This window comes from Candoia aspera, chromosome 1 (assembly GCF_035149785.1).
Source record: "Candoia aspera isolate rCanAsp1 chromosome 1, rCanAsp1.hap2, whole genome shotgun sequence".
In the NCBI taxonomy this organism is placed as follows: Eukaryota; Metazoa; Chordata; class Lepidosauria; order Squamata; family Boidae; genus Candoia; species Candoia aspera.
The window spans coordinates 106520294-106538599 of NC_086153.1; the positions used below are offsets into that span (position 1 = coordinate 106520294).

The 18306-nt window shown below is 40.0% G+C and overlaps 1 protein-coding gene across 1 annotated transcript in view; it reads left to right on the top strand.

Annotated features, from left to right (window-relative positions):
- Nucleotides 1-9400: 9400 nt before the first annotated feature.
- ATG5 (autophagy related 5) overlaps nt 9401-18306 on the top strand; it is a 48412-nt gene continuing 39506 nt past the window's right edge. The window contains exons 1-3 of the mRNA XM_063311591.1: nt 9401-9543; nt 14443-14605; nt 16143-16270. Coding sequence (XP_063167661.1) covers nt 14498-14605; nt 16143-16270 — 236 coding nt within the window. The 5' untranslated portion in view covers nt 9401-9543; nt 14443-14497. The remainder of the gene's footprint in view (nt 9544-14442; nt 14606-16142; nt 16271-18306) is intronic.

Sequence of the window (18306 nt, forward strand, 5' to 3'; positions counted from 1 at the left end):
ATGCAGTTTTGGTATGAGAGCAATCTGATGCACTTCAATAACCGTTGGGATACATTGAGGATTCAAGATATATTGTCAGCTTTCTGCCACCAGATCTTTTAATATGTAAGAAATTTAAGTTTAAATGCAATTTGTAATAGAAGCAACACAAGATTTCATATGGTTAAAAGTTTATATATGAGATTTTCCCCCTGTATCAATAGACTCAAAGCTGCTAACATATAATAACTTTAATAATAATAATAGATACAAAATTAAATTATGTACAAAAATTACATTAGATAATCAAAACTAATATTGGCGCCAATGATTCCAGAGTAGGGAAGTGCAACTTACTTATTGGCTGAAATCATTCATCATGATAAAATGTGCATCATGATGTCATGCTGCAAGTCCCAACCCTTAGATTAACATGTGCAACATCATGATGCAAGTATAAAAAGAACAGCGTTTCCTCCCACTACTATGTCCATGGTTAGAAGAATCCAAGAAGTTCTACTGTCCACAGACTGGCAAGGCAGAAGGAGGAAAAAGCCTTTCTGGTTTTTGTATTTTGCAGAAGATAGGAGAAAGGCAGTAGAGGGGGATAGATGTTGGATTTCCCCTTTTGGTGTTGCTTTCATGCAGCATCTAAACTTTAAGTCCTCGTAGTGGAATTTGCATTGTACAACTAGCATTTTTAGTCAATAATACAATGGCCATTTGAAATATTGTAACCTTCTCCAACAAAGAAATTGACTGGAATCACACATGGCATTACACCATGCCTAGAAGGTAAAGGTAAAGGTTTCCCTTGACATTAAGTCCAGTCGTGTCCGACTCTAGGGGGCGGTGCTCATCTCCGTTTCAAAGCCGAAGAGCCGATGTTTGTCCGTAGACACTTCCGTGATCATCTGGCCGGCATGACTAAATGGAATGCCGTTACCTGCCCGCCAAAGCGGTACCTATTAATCTACTCACATTTGCATGTTTTCGAACTGCTAGGTTGGCAGGAGACACCATGCCTATATGTAGTTTAATGCAATATGTGAGCCCACCACAGTGGCTTATTCAACAAATCATGGTTAGAACAGTAGTAAACTTTTTTCTAGCTGGGGATTGCATTTAAAAAAATCAGCCTCCAGTAGCAGTGACACACAGTAATATGAGGAGAAGGAGGACCAATATTTTTGGCATTTTTCTTTGGGACTATATGTGATATTATTAAGAAAAAATAATGTGTGAAGATTGAAGACACCTATTTGCTGTCTTCTTCAGCAAAGGATCGTTACCTTGTCGTGGTGCTGGAGCTTGAGCACCTCAATGATGCCATGAGCTAAACCGTGAAGGGCCACCCAAGACGGGAAGGTCATGACAGAGAGGTCAGACTAAATGCGATCCCTGGGGAAGGTAATGGCAACCCACCCCACTATTCTTGCCGTGAAAACTAAATGGATCAGTACAACCAGAGATATGTCGGTATACCATCGGAAGATGAGACCCCCAGGTCGGAAGATGGTCAAAATGCTACTGGGGAGGAACAGAGGATGAGCTCAACTAGCCCCAGACGTGATGACGCAACTAGCTCAAAGCCGAAAGGACGGCTAGTGGCCGACGGTGCTGGTGGTGAACGGCGAATGCGATGTTCTAAGGATCAACACACCATTGGAACCTGGAATGTAAGATCTATGAGCCAGGGCAAATTGGATGTGGTTATTGGTGAGATGTCAAGATTAAAGATAGACATTCTGGGCGTCCGTGAACTGAAATGGACTGGAATGGGCCACTTCACATCAAATGACCACCAGATCTACTACTGTGGACAAGAGGACCACAGAGGAAATGGAGTAGCCTTCCTAATTAATAGTAAAGTGGCTAAAGCAGTGCTTGGATACAACCCAAAAAACAATAGAATGATCTCAATTCGAATTCAGGGCAAGCCATCTAACATCACAGTGATCCAAATATATGCCCCAACCACAGATGCTGAAGAAGCTGAGGTAGAGCAGTTCTATGAGGATCTGCAGCACCTACTGGACAACATGCCTAAAAGAGATGTTATTTTCATCACGGGAGACTGGAATGCTAAGGTGGGCAGTCAAATGACACGTGGAATTACAGGTAAGCATGGGCTGGGAGAACAAAACGAAGCAGGACATAGGCTGATAGAATTTTGCCAAGACAACTCACTCTGCATAACAAACACTCTCTTCCAACAACCTAAGAGACGGCTTTATACATGGACTTCACCAGATGGACAACACCGAAATCAGATTGACTACATCCTTTGCAGCCAAAGGTGGAGGACATCTATACAGTCGCTAAAAACAAGACCTGGAGCTGACTGTAGTTCCAATCACAAACTTCTTATTGCACAATTTAGGATCAGACTAAAGAGATTAGGGAAGACCCACAGATCAGCTAGATATGAGCTCACTAATATTCCTAAGGAATATGCAGTGGAGGTGAAGAATTGATTTAAGGGACTGGACTTAGTAGATAGGGTCCCGGAAGAACTATGGACAGAAGTTCGCAACGTTGTTCAGGAGGCTGCAACAAAATACATCCCAAAGAAAGAGAAAACCAAGAAGGCAAAATGGCTGTCTGCTGAGACACTAGAAGTAGCCCAAGAAAGAAGGAAAGCAAAAGGCAACAGTGATAGGGGGAGATATTCCCAATTAAATGCGAAATTCCAGAGGTTAGCCAGAAGAGATAAGGAATTATTTTTAAACAAGCAATGTGCGGAAGTGGAAGAAGACAATAGAATAGGAAGGACAAGAGACCTCTTCCAGAAAATTAGAAACATTGGAGGTAAATTCCAGGCAAAAATGGGTATGATCAAAAACAAAGATGGCAAGGACCTAACAGAAGAAGAAGAGATCAAGAAAAGGTGGCAAGAATATACAGAAGACCTGTATAGGAAGGATAACAATATCGGGGATAGCTTTGACGGTGTGGTCAGTGAGCTAGAGCCAGACATCCTGAAGAGTGAGGTTGAGTGGGCCTTAAGAAGCATTGCTAATAACAAGGCAGCAGGAGACGACGGCATCCCAGCTGAACTGTTCAAAATCTTGCAAGATGATGCTGTCAAGGTAATGCATGCTATATGCCAGCAAATTTGGAAAACACAAGAATGGCCATCAGATTGGAAAAAATCAACTTATATTCCCATACCAAAAAAGGGAAACACTAAAGACTGTTCAAACTATCGAACAGTGGCACTCATTTCACATGCCAGTAAGGTAATGCTCAAGATCCTGCAAGGTAGGCTTCAGCAGTTCATGGAGCGAGAATTGCCAGATGTACAAGCTGGGTTTAGAAAAGGCAGAGGAACTAGAGACCAAATTGCCAATATCCGCTGGATAATGGAAAAAGCCAGGGAGTTTCAGAAAAACATCTATTTCTGTTTTATTGACTATTCTAAAGCCTTTGACTGTGTGGACCATAACAAATTGTGGCAAGTTCTTAGTGGTATGGGGATACCAAGTCATCTTGTCTGCCTCCTGAAGAATCTGTATAACGACCAAGTAGCAACAGTAAGAACAGACCACGGAACAACGGACTGGTTTAAGATTGGGAAAGGAGTACGGCAGGGCTGTATACTCTCACCCTACCTATTCAACTTGTATGCAGAACACATCATGCGACAAGCTGGGCTTGAGGAATCCAAGGCTGGAGTTAAAATCGCTGGAAGAAACATTAACAATCTCAGATATGCAGATGATACCACTTTGATGGCTGAAAGCGAAGAGGAACTGAGGAGCCTTATGATGAAGGTGAAAGAAGAAAGTGCAAAAGCTGGTTTGCAGCTAAACCTCAAAAAAACCAAGATTATGGCAACCAGCTTGATTGATAACTGGCAAATAGAGGGAGAAAATGTAGAAGCAGTGAAAGACTTTGTATTCCTAGGTGCGAAGATTAGTGCAGATGCTGACTGCAGTCAGGAAATCAGAAGACGCTTAATCCTTGGGAGAAGAGCAATGACAAATCTCGATAAAATAGTTAAGAGCAGAGACATCACACTGACAACAAAGGTCCGCACAGTTAAAGCAATGGTGTTCCCCGTAGTAACATATGGCTGCGAGAGCTGGACCATAAGGAAGGCTGAGAGAAGGAAGATTGATGCTTTTGAACTGTGGTGTTGGAGGAAAATTCTGAGAGTGCCTTGGACTGCAAGAAGATCCAACCAGTCCATCCTCCAGGAAATAAAGCCAGACTGCTCACTTGAGGGAATGATATTAAAGGCAAAACTGAAATGCTTTGGCCACATAATGAGAAGACAGGACACCCTGGAGAAGATGCTGATGCTGATGCTAGGGAGAGTGGAAGGCAAAAGGAAGAGGGACCGCCCAAGGGCAAGGTGGATGGATGATATTCTAGAGGTGACGGACTCGTCCCTGGGGGAGCTGGGGATGTTGACGACCGACAGGAAGCTCTGGCATGGGCTGGTCCATGAAGTCACGAAGAGTCAGAAGCGACTAAACGAATAAACAACAACAACAATTTGCTGTCTTACTTTTTAAACCTGGAAAACTTTAGCAGTGCACTCCTGGGACATTTTGGTTAATGTGAGCCACTAAACTGCAATCATTACATTGATTCATGTCATTCGGTATTTATGTTGAAATGCATTGCATATCCAAGCAAGTGTGAAATGAATATTCAGCTTGGAAAATCAAAGAAAATATTTCGATTTTATGAATTGTTCAAACAACTGTCCATTAAATGCAGGAAGAGTTTTCTTTAAAATATTTTAGAATTTGTAGTACTTCTTCTTATATGAGAAAAGCTACAGTACAGAAGTGATAGAAACACTATGACACCTAGTGGTGTCAAGATATGTGTGCAAGAGCATATGATACTCATGTACCAACTATTGTATTTATTCAAAATTTTGTACGAATAAAGTTACAATATGGAAGTGATATCTATTTTTTTAAAATTGTTATTCTCTCACTTAATTCAGCCATTTCCTTTTCTACAAAAGTGCAACAAATACAAGTCAATTTTACCCAGAGTAATCAAATTAATTACTGTTTAGAACTTACTTGCACATTGTATGAATTATTTTGATAATGGAATTGCAATTGCAATCCAATTCTTGAAATAACTGTAAAACAAAAAGCCAGAAAAGATCTTCACTCTGTGGCTGGATTCCTACATCTCACTATGCCATGATGTTTTAATAATGGTTTATTGGCTAAGCCATATTGGCTGAGTTAACATACAATGCTAAACTACTGACTGGTTTAAAACACCAAATAGTTCAATTAACATTTCTTGCTCAGCCACAGGAAAACCACACTATGGCCTATAACTTTTCCTTATTTTAAAAAATGTATTTAATTCTTAAGTTGTGGAATGGGGAATATATAGGCAGTTGCAGGATGTGGGTGGTACTGTAGATACATTTAAAGAATAAATAAATATTACCACTCATTTAATCAGAAGCACAGCTGTGTTCACCTTCCAGTGTTCTAGGTAATGGCTGGGCTTTATAATAGACATAATACCCATGTATTTTTCTAGTTGTCCTTATCAATTATAGTAAAAGTGATTGTGGTTATCTTTTTTCAAGCTGTACTGACCAGTAGCTGGGTTCACACACTGCATCTGGAATTTTGAGAACACATGTTCTGACAAAATAACTGCTACAATGGCATGGCCAGTAATCAACCATCCGTGTACTAGGAGACAGAATAATGAGGTTGTTTCCCACCATTCCCTCTAATTGTCTAGGATGTTGTTTACCAAGTCAGTTTATCTTTTCCTTTTTACTGGGTGGGCAGTCAGTTTCAAAAAAACACCAGGCTGCATTATTTTTATTTTGTATGACTACCTCTAGATTATTTTGTGGGGAGAGGGTGAGAGGGCACAGAAGCATTTTTGCAAAGAAGGACTATACTTGAGATAGTCATTTTGCTTCCAGCAAGCTACAGTCCCTTTTTAAAACAAACAAATACATGGCTTTTAGTAAAGGATGAGCTCTGACCAACGACCTCCTTTGATGATGAGTCTCAGTTTCGTGTCACAGAATGACAGAAAAATAGCTGTGTGCTATAATTCATTTTATAGAAGCAGCCATGACTTGTCTCTCTTAAAGAGTTTGTAGTTGCTGACCATTATCACATTATTTTTTTTACAGAAAAATGCTTTTTTTGGGTCTCCATTTAAATAGTGTGGTATTTTAACATAAGATTTTACTTTGCATTTTGGAATTACTGTTAACTGTCTGATCCTGAGGAATAAAATACTTTTAAAAAACCAGTATTTTTTGAAAGCCTATTGTTCACTTAAATCAAAAACTTTCCTTAGTTGAGGCAATGGTATGAATCCTAAAATACTGATATCCTAAAATAATAGTATCAATCCTAAGAAAGCCAGTCTGCTCTCTTTTCTGTGATTGTGGGATACGATCATAGGCATTCATGTACAAGGAGGGAGGAGTAACAAGAGATTCATTTTGACATTATGATGCAGCTACTTGTGTTTGGTGTCATTTTCTTGTCATTGCAGTGAGCAGCAAATGCCAATAGATATCTTATAGTTGTGACAAGAAACTTTTATTCTGTTTTAAGTTCTAAGACCAACTTTAAGCAATACATCCCATAACAGCTCCTAGTGCACTTTTTGTAAGGGCTACTTGATCCTTTAAGGATGCTTTAGGGAGGAGGGAGGGGTTGCAAGGTGCAAAATTCAATAAAACTGTTTTTCCCCTGCTAACCACAATGACATGAAATAACAAAACATACATTGTGACATCAAAATGGTAACCTCGTTTTTGTACTTGCATCCTGACATCAGATGCAAGTCATAGGGTTTGCATTGTGATCACACAAATGTATGGACCTATTTCCTGGAATGTGCAAAGAATACATGTGGAACCTCAATTGCAAGATCATAGATATATTTAATAAAGGGATTTTTAAAGATGAATGTTTGACTTCCCATTTGGGATTCTGCCTGATTTGTCATCTGAAGGTTTATCCTCTGGCATAAGGTAGGTAAAGGTAAAGGTTTCCCTTGACGTAAAGTCCAGTCGTGTCCGACTCTAGGGGGTGGTGCTCATCTCCATTTCTAAGCCTTAGAGCCGGCGTTGTCCGTAGACACTTCCGGGTCATGTGGCCAGCATGACGACACGGAACGCCGTTACCTTCCCGCCAAAGCGGTACCTATTGATCTACTCACATTTGCATGTTTTCGAACTGCTAGGTGAGCAGGAGCTGGGACTAGCAATGGGAGCTCACCCCGCCGCGCGGTTTTGAACCGCCGACCTTCCGATCGGCAGCTCAGCAGTTTAACCCGCAGCGCCACCGCATAAGGTACTATACTTTATATTGTTGTTTATTCATTCAGTCGCTTCCGACTCTTCGTGACTTCATGGACCAGCCCACGCCAGAGCTTCCTGTTGGTCGTCAACACCCCCAGCTCCCCCAGGGATGAGTCCATCACCTCTAGAATATCATCCATCCATCTTGCCCTTGGTCGGCCCCTCTTCCTCTTGCCCTCCACTCTCCCTAGCATCAGCATCTTCTCCAAGGTGTCCTGTCTTCTCATTATGTGGCCAAAATACTTCAGTTTTGCCTTTAATATCATTCCCTCAAGTGAACAGTCTGGCTTTATTTCCTAGAGGATGGACTGGTTTGATCTTCTTGCAGTCCAAGGCACTCTCAGAATTTTCCTCCAACACCACAGTTCCAAAGCATCGATCTTCCTTCTCTCAGCCTTCCTTACGGTCCAGCTCTTGCAGCCATATGTTACTACTGGGAATACCATTGCTTTAACTATGCGGACCTTTGTTGTCAGTGTGATGTCTCTGCTCTTAACTATTTTATCGAGATTTGTCATTGCTCTTCTCCCAAGGATTAAGCGTCTTCTGATTTCCTGACTGCAGTCAGCATCTGCACTAATCTTCGCACCTAGAAATACAAAGTCTTTCACTGCTTCTACGTTTTCTCCCTCTATTTGCCAGTTATCAATCAAGCTGGTTGCCATAATCTTGGTTTTTTTGAGGTTTAGCTGCAAGCCAGCTTTTGCACTTTCTTCTTTCACCTTCATCATAAGGCTCCTCAGTTCCTCTTCGCTTTCAGCCATCAAAGTGGTATCATCTGCATATCTGAGATTGATACTTTATATTACATTTATTAATTACTCAACTTGTCTGCTATTGTATGAGATCTGCCTTATTTATTGCATTGGAAACCAGTTTGTCTAGTTTTTGGATATGTTTAGTTTCACCCAAGCCTGTCATTCTCACAGGACCTCACCCTGAATGCATATTAATATATGGTATGTTCAAAGCAATGCAAATATATTTCCACTGGAATTGCACATAGGTAAAACTATCTGGTTGCTTCAAAACTGATGGAAGCTGGGGCTCGCCCAAATAGTCTTTTTATATCTACGGTACATTAAACTGGCTCTCTGTACTTTTCTTTTACCTGTGGCTGTTTTGTATTTCAATAATACCAAAAGAACTTTTAATCTGAGTTCATACACAGCAAGCTAAACCACAGTTTATTTAATCATGGCTGAATGAATAAACTACATTTGCTAGGTTCTGGCACTAAGCCATGAAGTATGATTTACAAATCACCAAGGCTGGGTTCATATAACATATTAAGCTGGTAGAGGTTATTGCCATTTAAGAAGGGTCTTAAACCCTTTTCCCCCAGGCTTTCCAGTTTAGAAAGTCTGTGGGCCTGGTTTTTAATTGTTACTGAATTTTAGACAGTGTAAGCCTCCTAGAGCCAAGAATTCATTTGAATAAATAAACTTATAAAACAACCTCATCCACACGAAATCCACCTTTCCAATACATTGTTTTATTATTTTCTCTGATCATATATATAGTGAGTGCTTGATTGGTCTGATAAAACTCATACCTTAACAGGGGGTTTTTAAGTTCACTCTAGCCAAATCAGCTCTTTACTTTTTCTGGTTCTACAGAAGAGGCAGCAATTCAAACCTCTACACCAGTGTTTCTCAACTTTGGCTGATTTAAGATGTGTGGACTTCAATTCCCAGCAGCCCCCAGCCAGCCAGGGGAATTCTGGGAATTGAAGTCCACACATCTTAAAGTTACCAAGGGTGAGAAAGGCTGCTCTAACCCATCTGCAAAATTTCTGAACCTCAACTTCCAGCAGCCCCGGCAAGGAATGCTGGGAAGCTTAGTATATTGACTCTTGCCCGCTGTAGCTTCCCCACTTAGATCACCTGCCAGGCCACCCGTAAATGAAACTGGAATGTATACCGCCCCCTAAAGGGAAGCATCAGCAAAGCCGAACTCAGCTCGCCGGGATGTCCTTTTCTTTGGTCTCTGTGATTATCCAGCACTTCCGGGTTGCGAAAGAGACCAAAACAATTGCACCGCTGAGCTTCCCTCCAGGTGTGGAAGACTCCAGCTGAGTCATGTGACCCCAAGAGCTGGCGCCTTTAAAAAGAAGGCCGCCTTGATGGGCGGGGCGAGGTTGAGTGGAGTTTGCGCACTATGGAGGGGCGCGGGTGAGATTGTGGCGAGCGGAAGGGCGGGGGGTGCGACTGGAGACGGAAGCGATCTGGCAGGTAACGGTTGCGCTGCCTTCCCTCTCTTGGCCTCGGGGCGTCCGAATGGCAGGAGGGGTGATGCGGCGGGAGTGCGGCGCGCGGAGGAGCGTTCGCTCTTCTCCTCTCCCCTCCGCCGCGAGGCTGAGAGTTCTGGTCCCCCTTTGCTCGCGCCCCTCTGCTTCTCGTGGAAGAGCCTCGCCGCAGGGCTTTCCTTGTGGCGCTGCGAGGGTGTGCTTTAATCGTACTGAAAGAGGCATTGTTTCCGCCCCGAATACGCACTCGCTGTCCCGGTATTATGCTCGTGGCAGTGTATGTCGGAGGAGGGCCGTTACCCCCCCCCCACCCCCGATTTGGGAAAAACTGGAATGGATTTCAAAAGAGGGAAGGGCTCGGCGTTTCAAGAGGGAACGTTGAATAGTGCTTAACCTTTGCATGGCGCTTCCCCGTGTTCAGCGGGCATCTGGTGAATTAACCGGTGCTAACTTCAAATCCTGTAAGCCCCAGCTAGCGTGGCTATTTGTTGCAATCCAGTTTATGAAATCCAAACTATTGGGCAATGCCAGATTGCCTACCCCCGATTCTAAGTCGGTAAGTATGATTGTCTACCGTAATGCAAATCAGCCTTCCTTACCCGCCACCCTCCAGATATTTGGACTTAAGTTCCCAGAATTCACCACAATTTCCTGTAGGCAGTAAACTCAGAAGTGCAAGTCCACATTTTGTCAGCTGGAAAATGATTGAGTTGGGGAAAGCTAATGCAGATGTTGGGGAAGGGGAATTGAGGCCAAACAAGTGGCTTGCTTAATGTCCCCATATCAGTTGGTGTACCACGCTACTGAAATTTGGAGGCATATTTGGTGAACTTCAGCACAGTTTGGGGAATTGAGGTTGGGGATGGGAACTGTTTTCTTCTCAGATGCTTTCTGCGCCCAGTTCCCCTGTTAACCTCCCCCCAAAACAAGGAAAAGGGCTGAAACTTTTTTGTCCTTCTGTTTCCAGAATTGCACTGCCACTGGATGGCTTGTAGCTGCCTCTGAAAGGCCTAGAGGCTGTGTTTCAGCCCGACTTCCCAAAAGTCATCTACTGTAGCTCTACTTTCCAGTGTAGCTGGCTGTTCTGTTAAACAGTACTATATATCTAAAGGATTCTGTAAGACATTGATCAGTACCTCCAAAGTGTAGTTTTTAATTATCGTTCTGAATATGACTGATGATTTAGTGTCTCAATAATTAGGAACATCACTGTCAAATGTTACAGATAACACCTCCAAACATACAGTATTGCTTTTAGTAAGTTGAGTTTCCAATAACAGCTTTATGTTGCCATTTTTTGTTTGTTGATCTTCACCAGAGTTCAAGTACATTAAATTTTTTTAAAAAGCCATTTGTTTCTCTAGTTAAATCTATTTTCTCTTCTGAAATTGCTATTAATTTTTTTTTAATAAGCATGTTCCCTAAACTAGTGCCTAAACAACTTTTGAGGAGGCTGCTCACCAGCTGGGAAGGCACAGCTGGAAAAAAGGATTCACCCTCCTGCATATCCCAAATCTGCTTCAGAAAATTGAGAAATGATTTGGAACAGAATTGAAGGCAAGACAAGAAGAACAAATCCTGCTTGTGCTAGTGGAGCTCTGCTAGCATGCCATTGTATTATTATTATTATTATTATTTGCCATCGAGTAGTTTTCGACTCCTAGCAACCACATAGATTTTCTCCATGAATGTCATTGGAAGCTACCCATTATTAAGTCAAAGTGATCGCAATATATTTGAAGTCATAAATGATAGAGTTCAAAGGGAAAATGTTGGCCAGATCATGAAAACAAACAAACACGGAATTTAAATTAAATATAGTTTCAAAAGGCAAACAAGATTACTAAATAGATTATCAGCATAAGAACGAATGTATATTTAAATACATCAGAAACAGAAAACACCCAGACAATATAGTTTTAGATAACTTAGGCATCCTCAGATTGTTGTTACATTTATTTTGGTAAGCTGAATTTATTCTGTTTTAACCTCTTTATTGGAACAAGGAGTGTAAACTGGTCCTCTGATTTATGTGGCATAAATCTTGTTAGAGAGCCAGTTTGGTCTAGTGGTTAATGCAACAGGCTAGAAACCAGGAGACTTTGAGTTCTAGTCCCACCTTGGGCACGAAGCCAGCTGCTTTCTCTTAGCCCTAGGAAGCAGGTAATGGCAAACCATTTCCAAAATCTTGCCAAGAAAACTGCAGGGACTTGTCCAGGCAGTCTCTGAGAATTGGACACGATTAACAGAGTAAAAAAAAAATCTTAACTAAATAAATGTTTAATAACATAGAAGAATCCTAAGAAAATTGCAAAGGAGCTATAAATGAATTTTTATTTATCTTCAGTGCCAGAAGTATTGTAAGTCATATCTGAGCTATTTTTGCAGAGGGAGAACACCTGAGAAATTACGTGAAATTGATTCAGTTAATATATATCGCCTTCTAACCAATTTTCTGGGTATGGCTTACATAACAATAAAATACACAATCTAGTAATAGTAAAAGCAATAATTAAACCAATATGTCATGAAGCTTGGCAGAATAGAAGAGAGTTCCGCCCACATGAAAAGAACAACAGTGTAGGTGGCAGGTGTGCTTGGAGTGGAATTCCAAGAAAAATACCCTACAAAAAAATTTCTTTCGCTGGTTGCCACTCATCTTTCCTACAATAGTACACCATCTAGAAGTGACTTTTCAAAGGTGATCATGAATGGATAGGCAGGTTAAACTGGGAGTGGGATTCAGGAATATGCAACTACAATAGTTGTGATTAAATGATTAGCTGAAATTTGTTTCCCTGCAATTTCCAAACTCTAATTTGAGTACTGAGTACCTGAACAACTAAAAGTCAGTTTGCGCTGTCTAATACAATGCCCTATCATGTCTCTCTTTCATTGTGCAAACTGATTACTATAGTTTGTGGTAGCTAGAGATGTTTGGATCACAGTAAATACTTAAGTAAAAATAATTCTATCTACTCTGTTTGTGCGGGGGGTGGGGCACCAGTTTTGGAAACTCTTAAGAAAGTGGAACTTAGAAATAAAATGACCAACTTCAACTCAACCCTAGCAAGAAAGGGGTGGCTTTGGGGTTTTGTCCCCCCAGGGTCTGGGGTTATGTCATCCTTGACTTTGGATGGGGTTGCACTTCCTCAGATGGAGGTGATGTGCAATTTGGAGGTCTTCCTTGTCTCCTGGCTACTGCTCAATGAGCAGATGGCAGCTGAAGCTAGGGAATCCTTTGCAGAGATTCACTTGCGTGCTAGTTGCTCCCTTTCCTGGACCAGGAGGCCTTTCTCGTGGTCATTCCTTCACTTCCCATTTGGATCACTGCATTGCGCTCTACATGGAGCTGCCATTGAAGACCATTCAGAAGTTACAACTGGCCCAGAATGCAGCAGTGGGCACAGTGTTGGGAATCCTTAGGTTTGCCCATATTACACGCCTCTTGTGTGAGCTGCACTGGCTCCCAGTTTTCTTCTGGGTGCAATTCAAGGTGCTGGTTATTACTTGTAAAGCCCTACATGGCATGGGACCAGGTTATCTGCAGGACCAACTTTCCCTGAGGACACATGTCTGTTCCATCAGAGCCGAAAGGGTGGGCATTCTCCAGGTCTCTTCCCATAAACATTACTATCTTTGGGTCCTCGGAAGTGTGCCTTTTCTGTTGTAGCCCTTGCTGTCTGGAACACTCACCCCACTGAGATCTGACAGGCCCTCCCTTCTATCCTGGGCAACATTTAAAACTTGGTTCTTCCCCAAGGTGTTGGGATAGGGTGAGGTCAGGGTGGGATGAAGTGTGGGTGCATCAAGGAAGTGTGGTTGTGGCCCCAGCTTTTTCTGTTTTCAGTTTTATTGTGGTTGGTTTTATATTGTTTTATTGGTTGTAAGCAGTCCAGAGTTGTTTTAAGATGGGTGGCTATACAAATGTAATAAATAAAATAATGAACAGAAGGAAGCAATAGAAAAAGATTTTTTCCTTGTCTCTAACTATAAATCAAAATCACTTAATAAGCAGCTGATAGAGCAGACAACAGTACTTATTTCACGTAATGATTAATTTATGGAATTCCCTGACATAAAATGTTGTAATGATTATAAACATAGACAACTTTAAAGTAATTAACTGGGCTTCGATGTGCTAATGAGTCTTAGCCAGTTGCTAAGGGATGAGTAAAATAGCACGTCTCTTGCTTGTAACTTGGCTCTGTACCAGTTGGAAATAAGTTACTGATTTAGATGGATCATTAATCTGATCCCAAAGGCCTGAACATTTTTTTAAAAATTTGTAAATAAAGCCCTCATACTGGTCAGTTACAGGTTTGAGCTAAGATAAAAGCATGAAGTCATTTGGTGGTATACTGAGAATTTAGAATGGACTTGGCAAGCCACTCATCATTTAGAACAAATATACCTCTTTGGCTTTAAAAGAATTTTCAAATCTGTCCTGATTTTTATATACATACTTTTCCTGTGCAATTGTTCCTTCCCTCTCTTCCCTCTGTGCCGCCTTACTAAAACTGCTTTTTGTCCTCAAAGCTATCATTTGCTGAAACAGGAAAATGGCTTAGAAGAAAGACTGAAATCTCATCACTGCAGCACTTGGACTACATCTGGATAGGGTCACTTACACCTGTTGTTTTTAACTAAAGAAATCCAGAGCCTGGGTTATCTCTTCATAATGAATATCTTAGCACATTAGGAAGCTATTTAATGTGAAGACATTTAACACTTAACATTTAACACTTTTTCAGATAACTGTAATCTGACGATTCAAAACAGCAGAAATTCCTTATTTATGTGTTATGTAAACATACTAAAGGGGTAATATGATTCAGATAATCATGTGGGTTTAAAAGCCAAGTCCTTGTTTTTTTGTTTGTAGTGGTTTTTTTAAAGGAATAATTTAGCCTAGATGTGTTTCTGCACTTCCTGGAAGAATGACAGATGACAAAGATGTACTCAGAGATGTGTGGTTTGGACGAATACCAACCTGTTTTATGTTATATCAAGATGAGAGTACCGAAAGGGAAGCGGAACCGTACTATGTAAGTATTTAACTCCATGAAAGACCTATAGTTGAAGAACATCTTGGCAGGGTTCACACATCATACAAAGTCATAATGTGGCTTGGTTTTGGCTTAGTGTGATATATCAACCCAGGGAAATATTCAGTAACTTATGGTTCAGTAAACCATAATGTAACAAGATGTGCAAATCCAGTCACCATCTTGCATATTTGATTTTACTAAATGGTTGCTAATGCATCCCTTCGTTATATAAATCTTTTATGTTGATAAAGCGTTGGGTCCCTATTTCAGGCCAGCATTATTAACATTAAGTTTGGTAAAGGATTTGATTTCATTATAGGGCAGTCTGACTCTGCCGTTCTATCTGGCACATTGTCCCACTTTTCTGATACAAGGCCATATGTTCAATTTCTGTGAAGCTCTATGAATCAATCTTCGCCAAACAGGAAAGGGTAAAGTATAGTAGGCAACAAAAAAGGCTGAAGGAGTATCTTGGGATATTTACATTAAACAAAAATCCATGCTGTGTAATACCTTCTTAGATTAACTCAAGTTTCTGACTTCCTAAGAACTATTCATTTACCATCTTACTTGATGAAGAGTTCTGAGAAACCAAAATGCGTGCACACTGTTTGTACGTTTTGAGTTGGCCTGATAAAGTTATTGACTCTCTTTGTCTCTTCATTCTGTGCTACTTGCCTAGCTTTTCCTTTTCCCTTCCCTTCCCTTCCCTTTCCTTTTGAAATAGCAGTATGAAAATATGGGGTGACTTATTTCCTATTTTACTTACAAGAGTTCATTAATGACATGAAAATTAACCAATTTTCACTGGTGTCCTGCAACTGATGGTCATTGCAAGTAACATCCTTCTGCATGTGCATAGAATTCCATTTGTTCATAAAAGTATGTTTCTTACGCAATTATATTTTCTCTATGAGGCCTGAAGGTTTGCCTGAACCTTTAACTAGTATGCGTCTAACTATGCATTGTGGATTGTGTCCTTTAACATGTTTGCCCACAATTTTTAACTTAATTGCTTGAATGTGAGTCCCCTTAAACACAGTAGCTTACTTGCAGGTAACCATAAACAGATTCAGGCTGTTACTATGCAATTGATGCTCATACGTGTGACACAGCAGTATGTTATTTAAAATCATATAACATGCACTGGAATTAATGTTTAATTGGCTAGAATCAGAAGAAGTTTTGTTAAATAAATGCGCATTGCCAAAAACAGGGGGGGGCTTTACATGCAGACACTGCCCAGTAAAGTATAACATTTTTATTTGTACTGTAATTCCTCTGTCTTACATTTCTTTGCGGACTGAAGCACCAATAATGCCTTATTGTTTTAGCAACGTCTTATAATGGTAGAATAGGAAATGTTCCTCTCTCTTTGTCTTTCTCTTTCACTCTGTGGTAATCCCACGCAGTGCATTTTAATTTTTATAGTTTATATTTTAGCCTCCATTACAAATTCTGAATTAAACCCCTGCATTCTGTTTTAAATCAGACAAAATATGCAAAATCCATTTTTTCAAACTTCCTTTTTCAGCTGCTTTTACCCAGGATAAGCTACCTGACACTTGTAACAGACAAAGTGAAAAAACATTTTCAAAAGGTTATGAGACGAGAGGACATCGGAGAAATATGGTTTGAAAATGAAGGCACCCCTTTGAAATGGTGAGTTAGTTAAACTTTTGATGTGTGTCTGTATATCAAGTTGTATAAAGTTAGATCTGCCGGCAGCCATTTAAAAGTCAATATGCCAAAGAAACGGTTGTCATTTTCTTCTTCTCAGTCATGGTCTTAAAGGATTGCATATATCTAGAGATCATAAGTTAGTTCTTCTTTCTATTAAATAAAATTATAATTTAGGGATTTAAAGTTTTAGCATTTGTCTGTGGCATAGGAATAAAGTTGTTATAGTCTTCTACAGAGGTAATTCTCCCATTGCTTAATTCAGGAATGATTGATGAGATTATCTGCATCACCCTTTCTCTTTTTGGAACACATGGAACCTGCTTGAAGGAGCATAAATGTTATGCTGATGGTGATTTCTGGTTAAATGAATGTTTGCTTGTTTCAAATTTTGATTATGCTATCTTAGACATATATCCTGGTTAGTAAACCACTGGCACAGACTAAGGAAGAAATTGCATATAAGTATTTCTTCTGCTACTGCCTGCCCATACTTCTAGGGCATAAATAACCATAACCATATCCATAATTGAGTGGTAGTGATTGTGATTAAGCAAGAATCTTTGCTAATCTCAAATAGGATTTGAAAAGAGCTTGGAATTGTATAGCTTTATGCATACTTAAATATGGTACTTTATTAATGCACATGCCAAGTAATTAGCATTTTAGCAAGGAAGGGGTAGGGCGGAAAAGAAATCATGATCCTATGGTCTTTTCCTGACATAAAGCATTTGCATGCACCTTAATTACTATATTATACATTTGGCAAATAGGGAAGTAGTTACTAATGCAAGCTATCCTAAAATGTTGATTCCATCATATATAATAAGAACAATACAATAACATCTACATCTGCAGTCTTAATATTTTTCAACATTCTCACAGCATTTATGATTTCCTTTCCATCTGTTTCTCTCTGGACATTAACATTTATAGCATTCATTTCATAATTTTTTATTTTTAATTGTAATCACCCTGATAGATGCTCTATGCTTTTCACACACTTTAAATACAATTTTATATTTTCATCAAAATAACTTTCCAACTTCTCTTCCTATTTTAATTTTAACCGTTCCTTGCTCTCCTTGGCTATAATTTTGGCAACCATCTTTTTTTCTCTGTGCATGTTTTACATTCACTTTTGGGGTTCTCTCATACTCATTTTTGGGGTTACCAGTTTCTTACGCGCATTGTTTTACTTGTCCACTCCCTGTTTCACGTCATAAGTTCACTAAGTATCCGTGTTCATATTCCCTAATAGTCAAACTCCACACACTTCCAGGACACTCTGTAAAATATGTTTTTTCTCTCATGTTCCAAGCAGCTTCCACATCTTCTTTCCTTATATCAACTTCTATTCATGCTGTTGGGAAGTACTTCATACCTCCTTGTCCTGCACTCATTTTATTTTCATTCTAATTTTTTTTCTCTTCTTTTTTCTTCCATGTCTTTTTTAAAATCCATTTTGAATGCTATTATTTAAAATCTGTTCTTTTTTTATGCAAGCTTTATGAACTAAGATTAAAAACCTATGACTGATCCTGAAGTTTATTGTACCTCTTATATAAAATAATTTCATTGTATCATTTTCTTCAAAGCTCAGTGATTAAAATACTACTTTGATATATCTCTCCAACAGCTGCATAGATTATTTATGAAAGAGTAGATATCCTCCACGTGTTGAATCCATAGGATTTAAGGTCAGGAATATATTACAACTGCTGCTATGCCAGCTTTGTAAAATTTGTAGTTCCTAGAATCTGGGTCGATGGGGAAAAGAGGGAGATTTACCTTTCTTATCTCAATGTTCTGGGGCTTTACCCGTAGTTATGAATGGCAGCCTCCAACCACACAGTGCAGCTCTTCGGAACACTAGTAGGGAGACAGCCTGCTCTTGATAATCATACTTATTCCCACTTACATACTTACCCCTTTTTTCTCTTTAGCCTTTTGTGGGTCATCTTTTTGGGCTATGCTATTGTATACACATAGAGTTTTTTCTGTGAAGACAGTTCTGC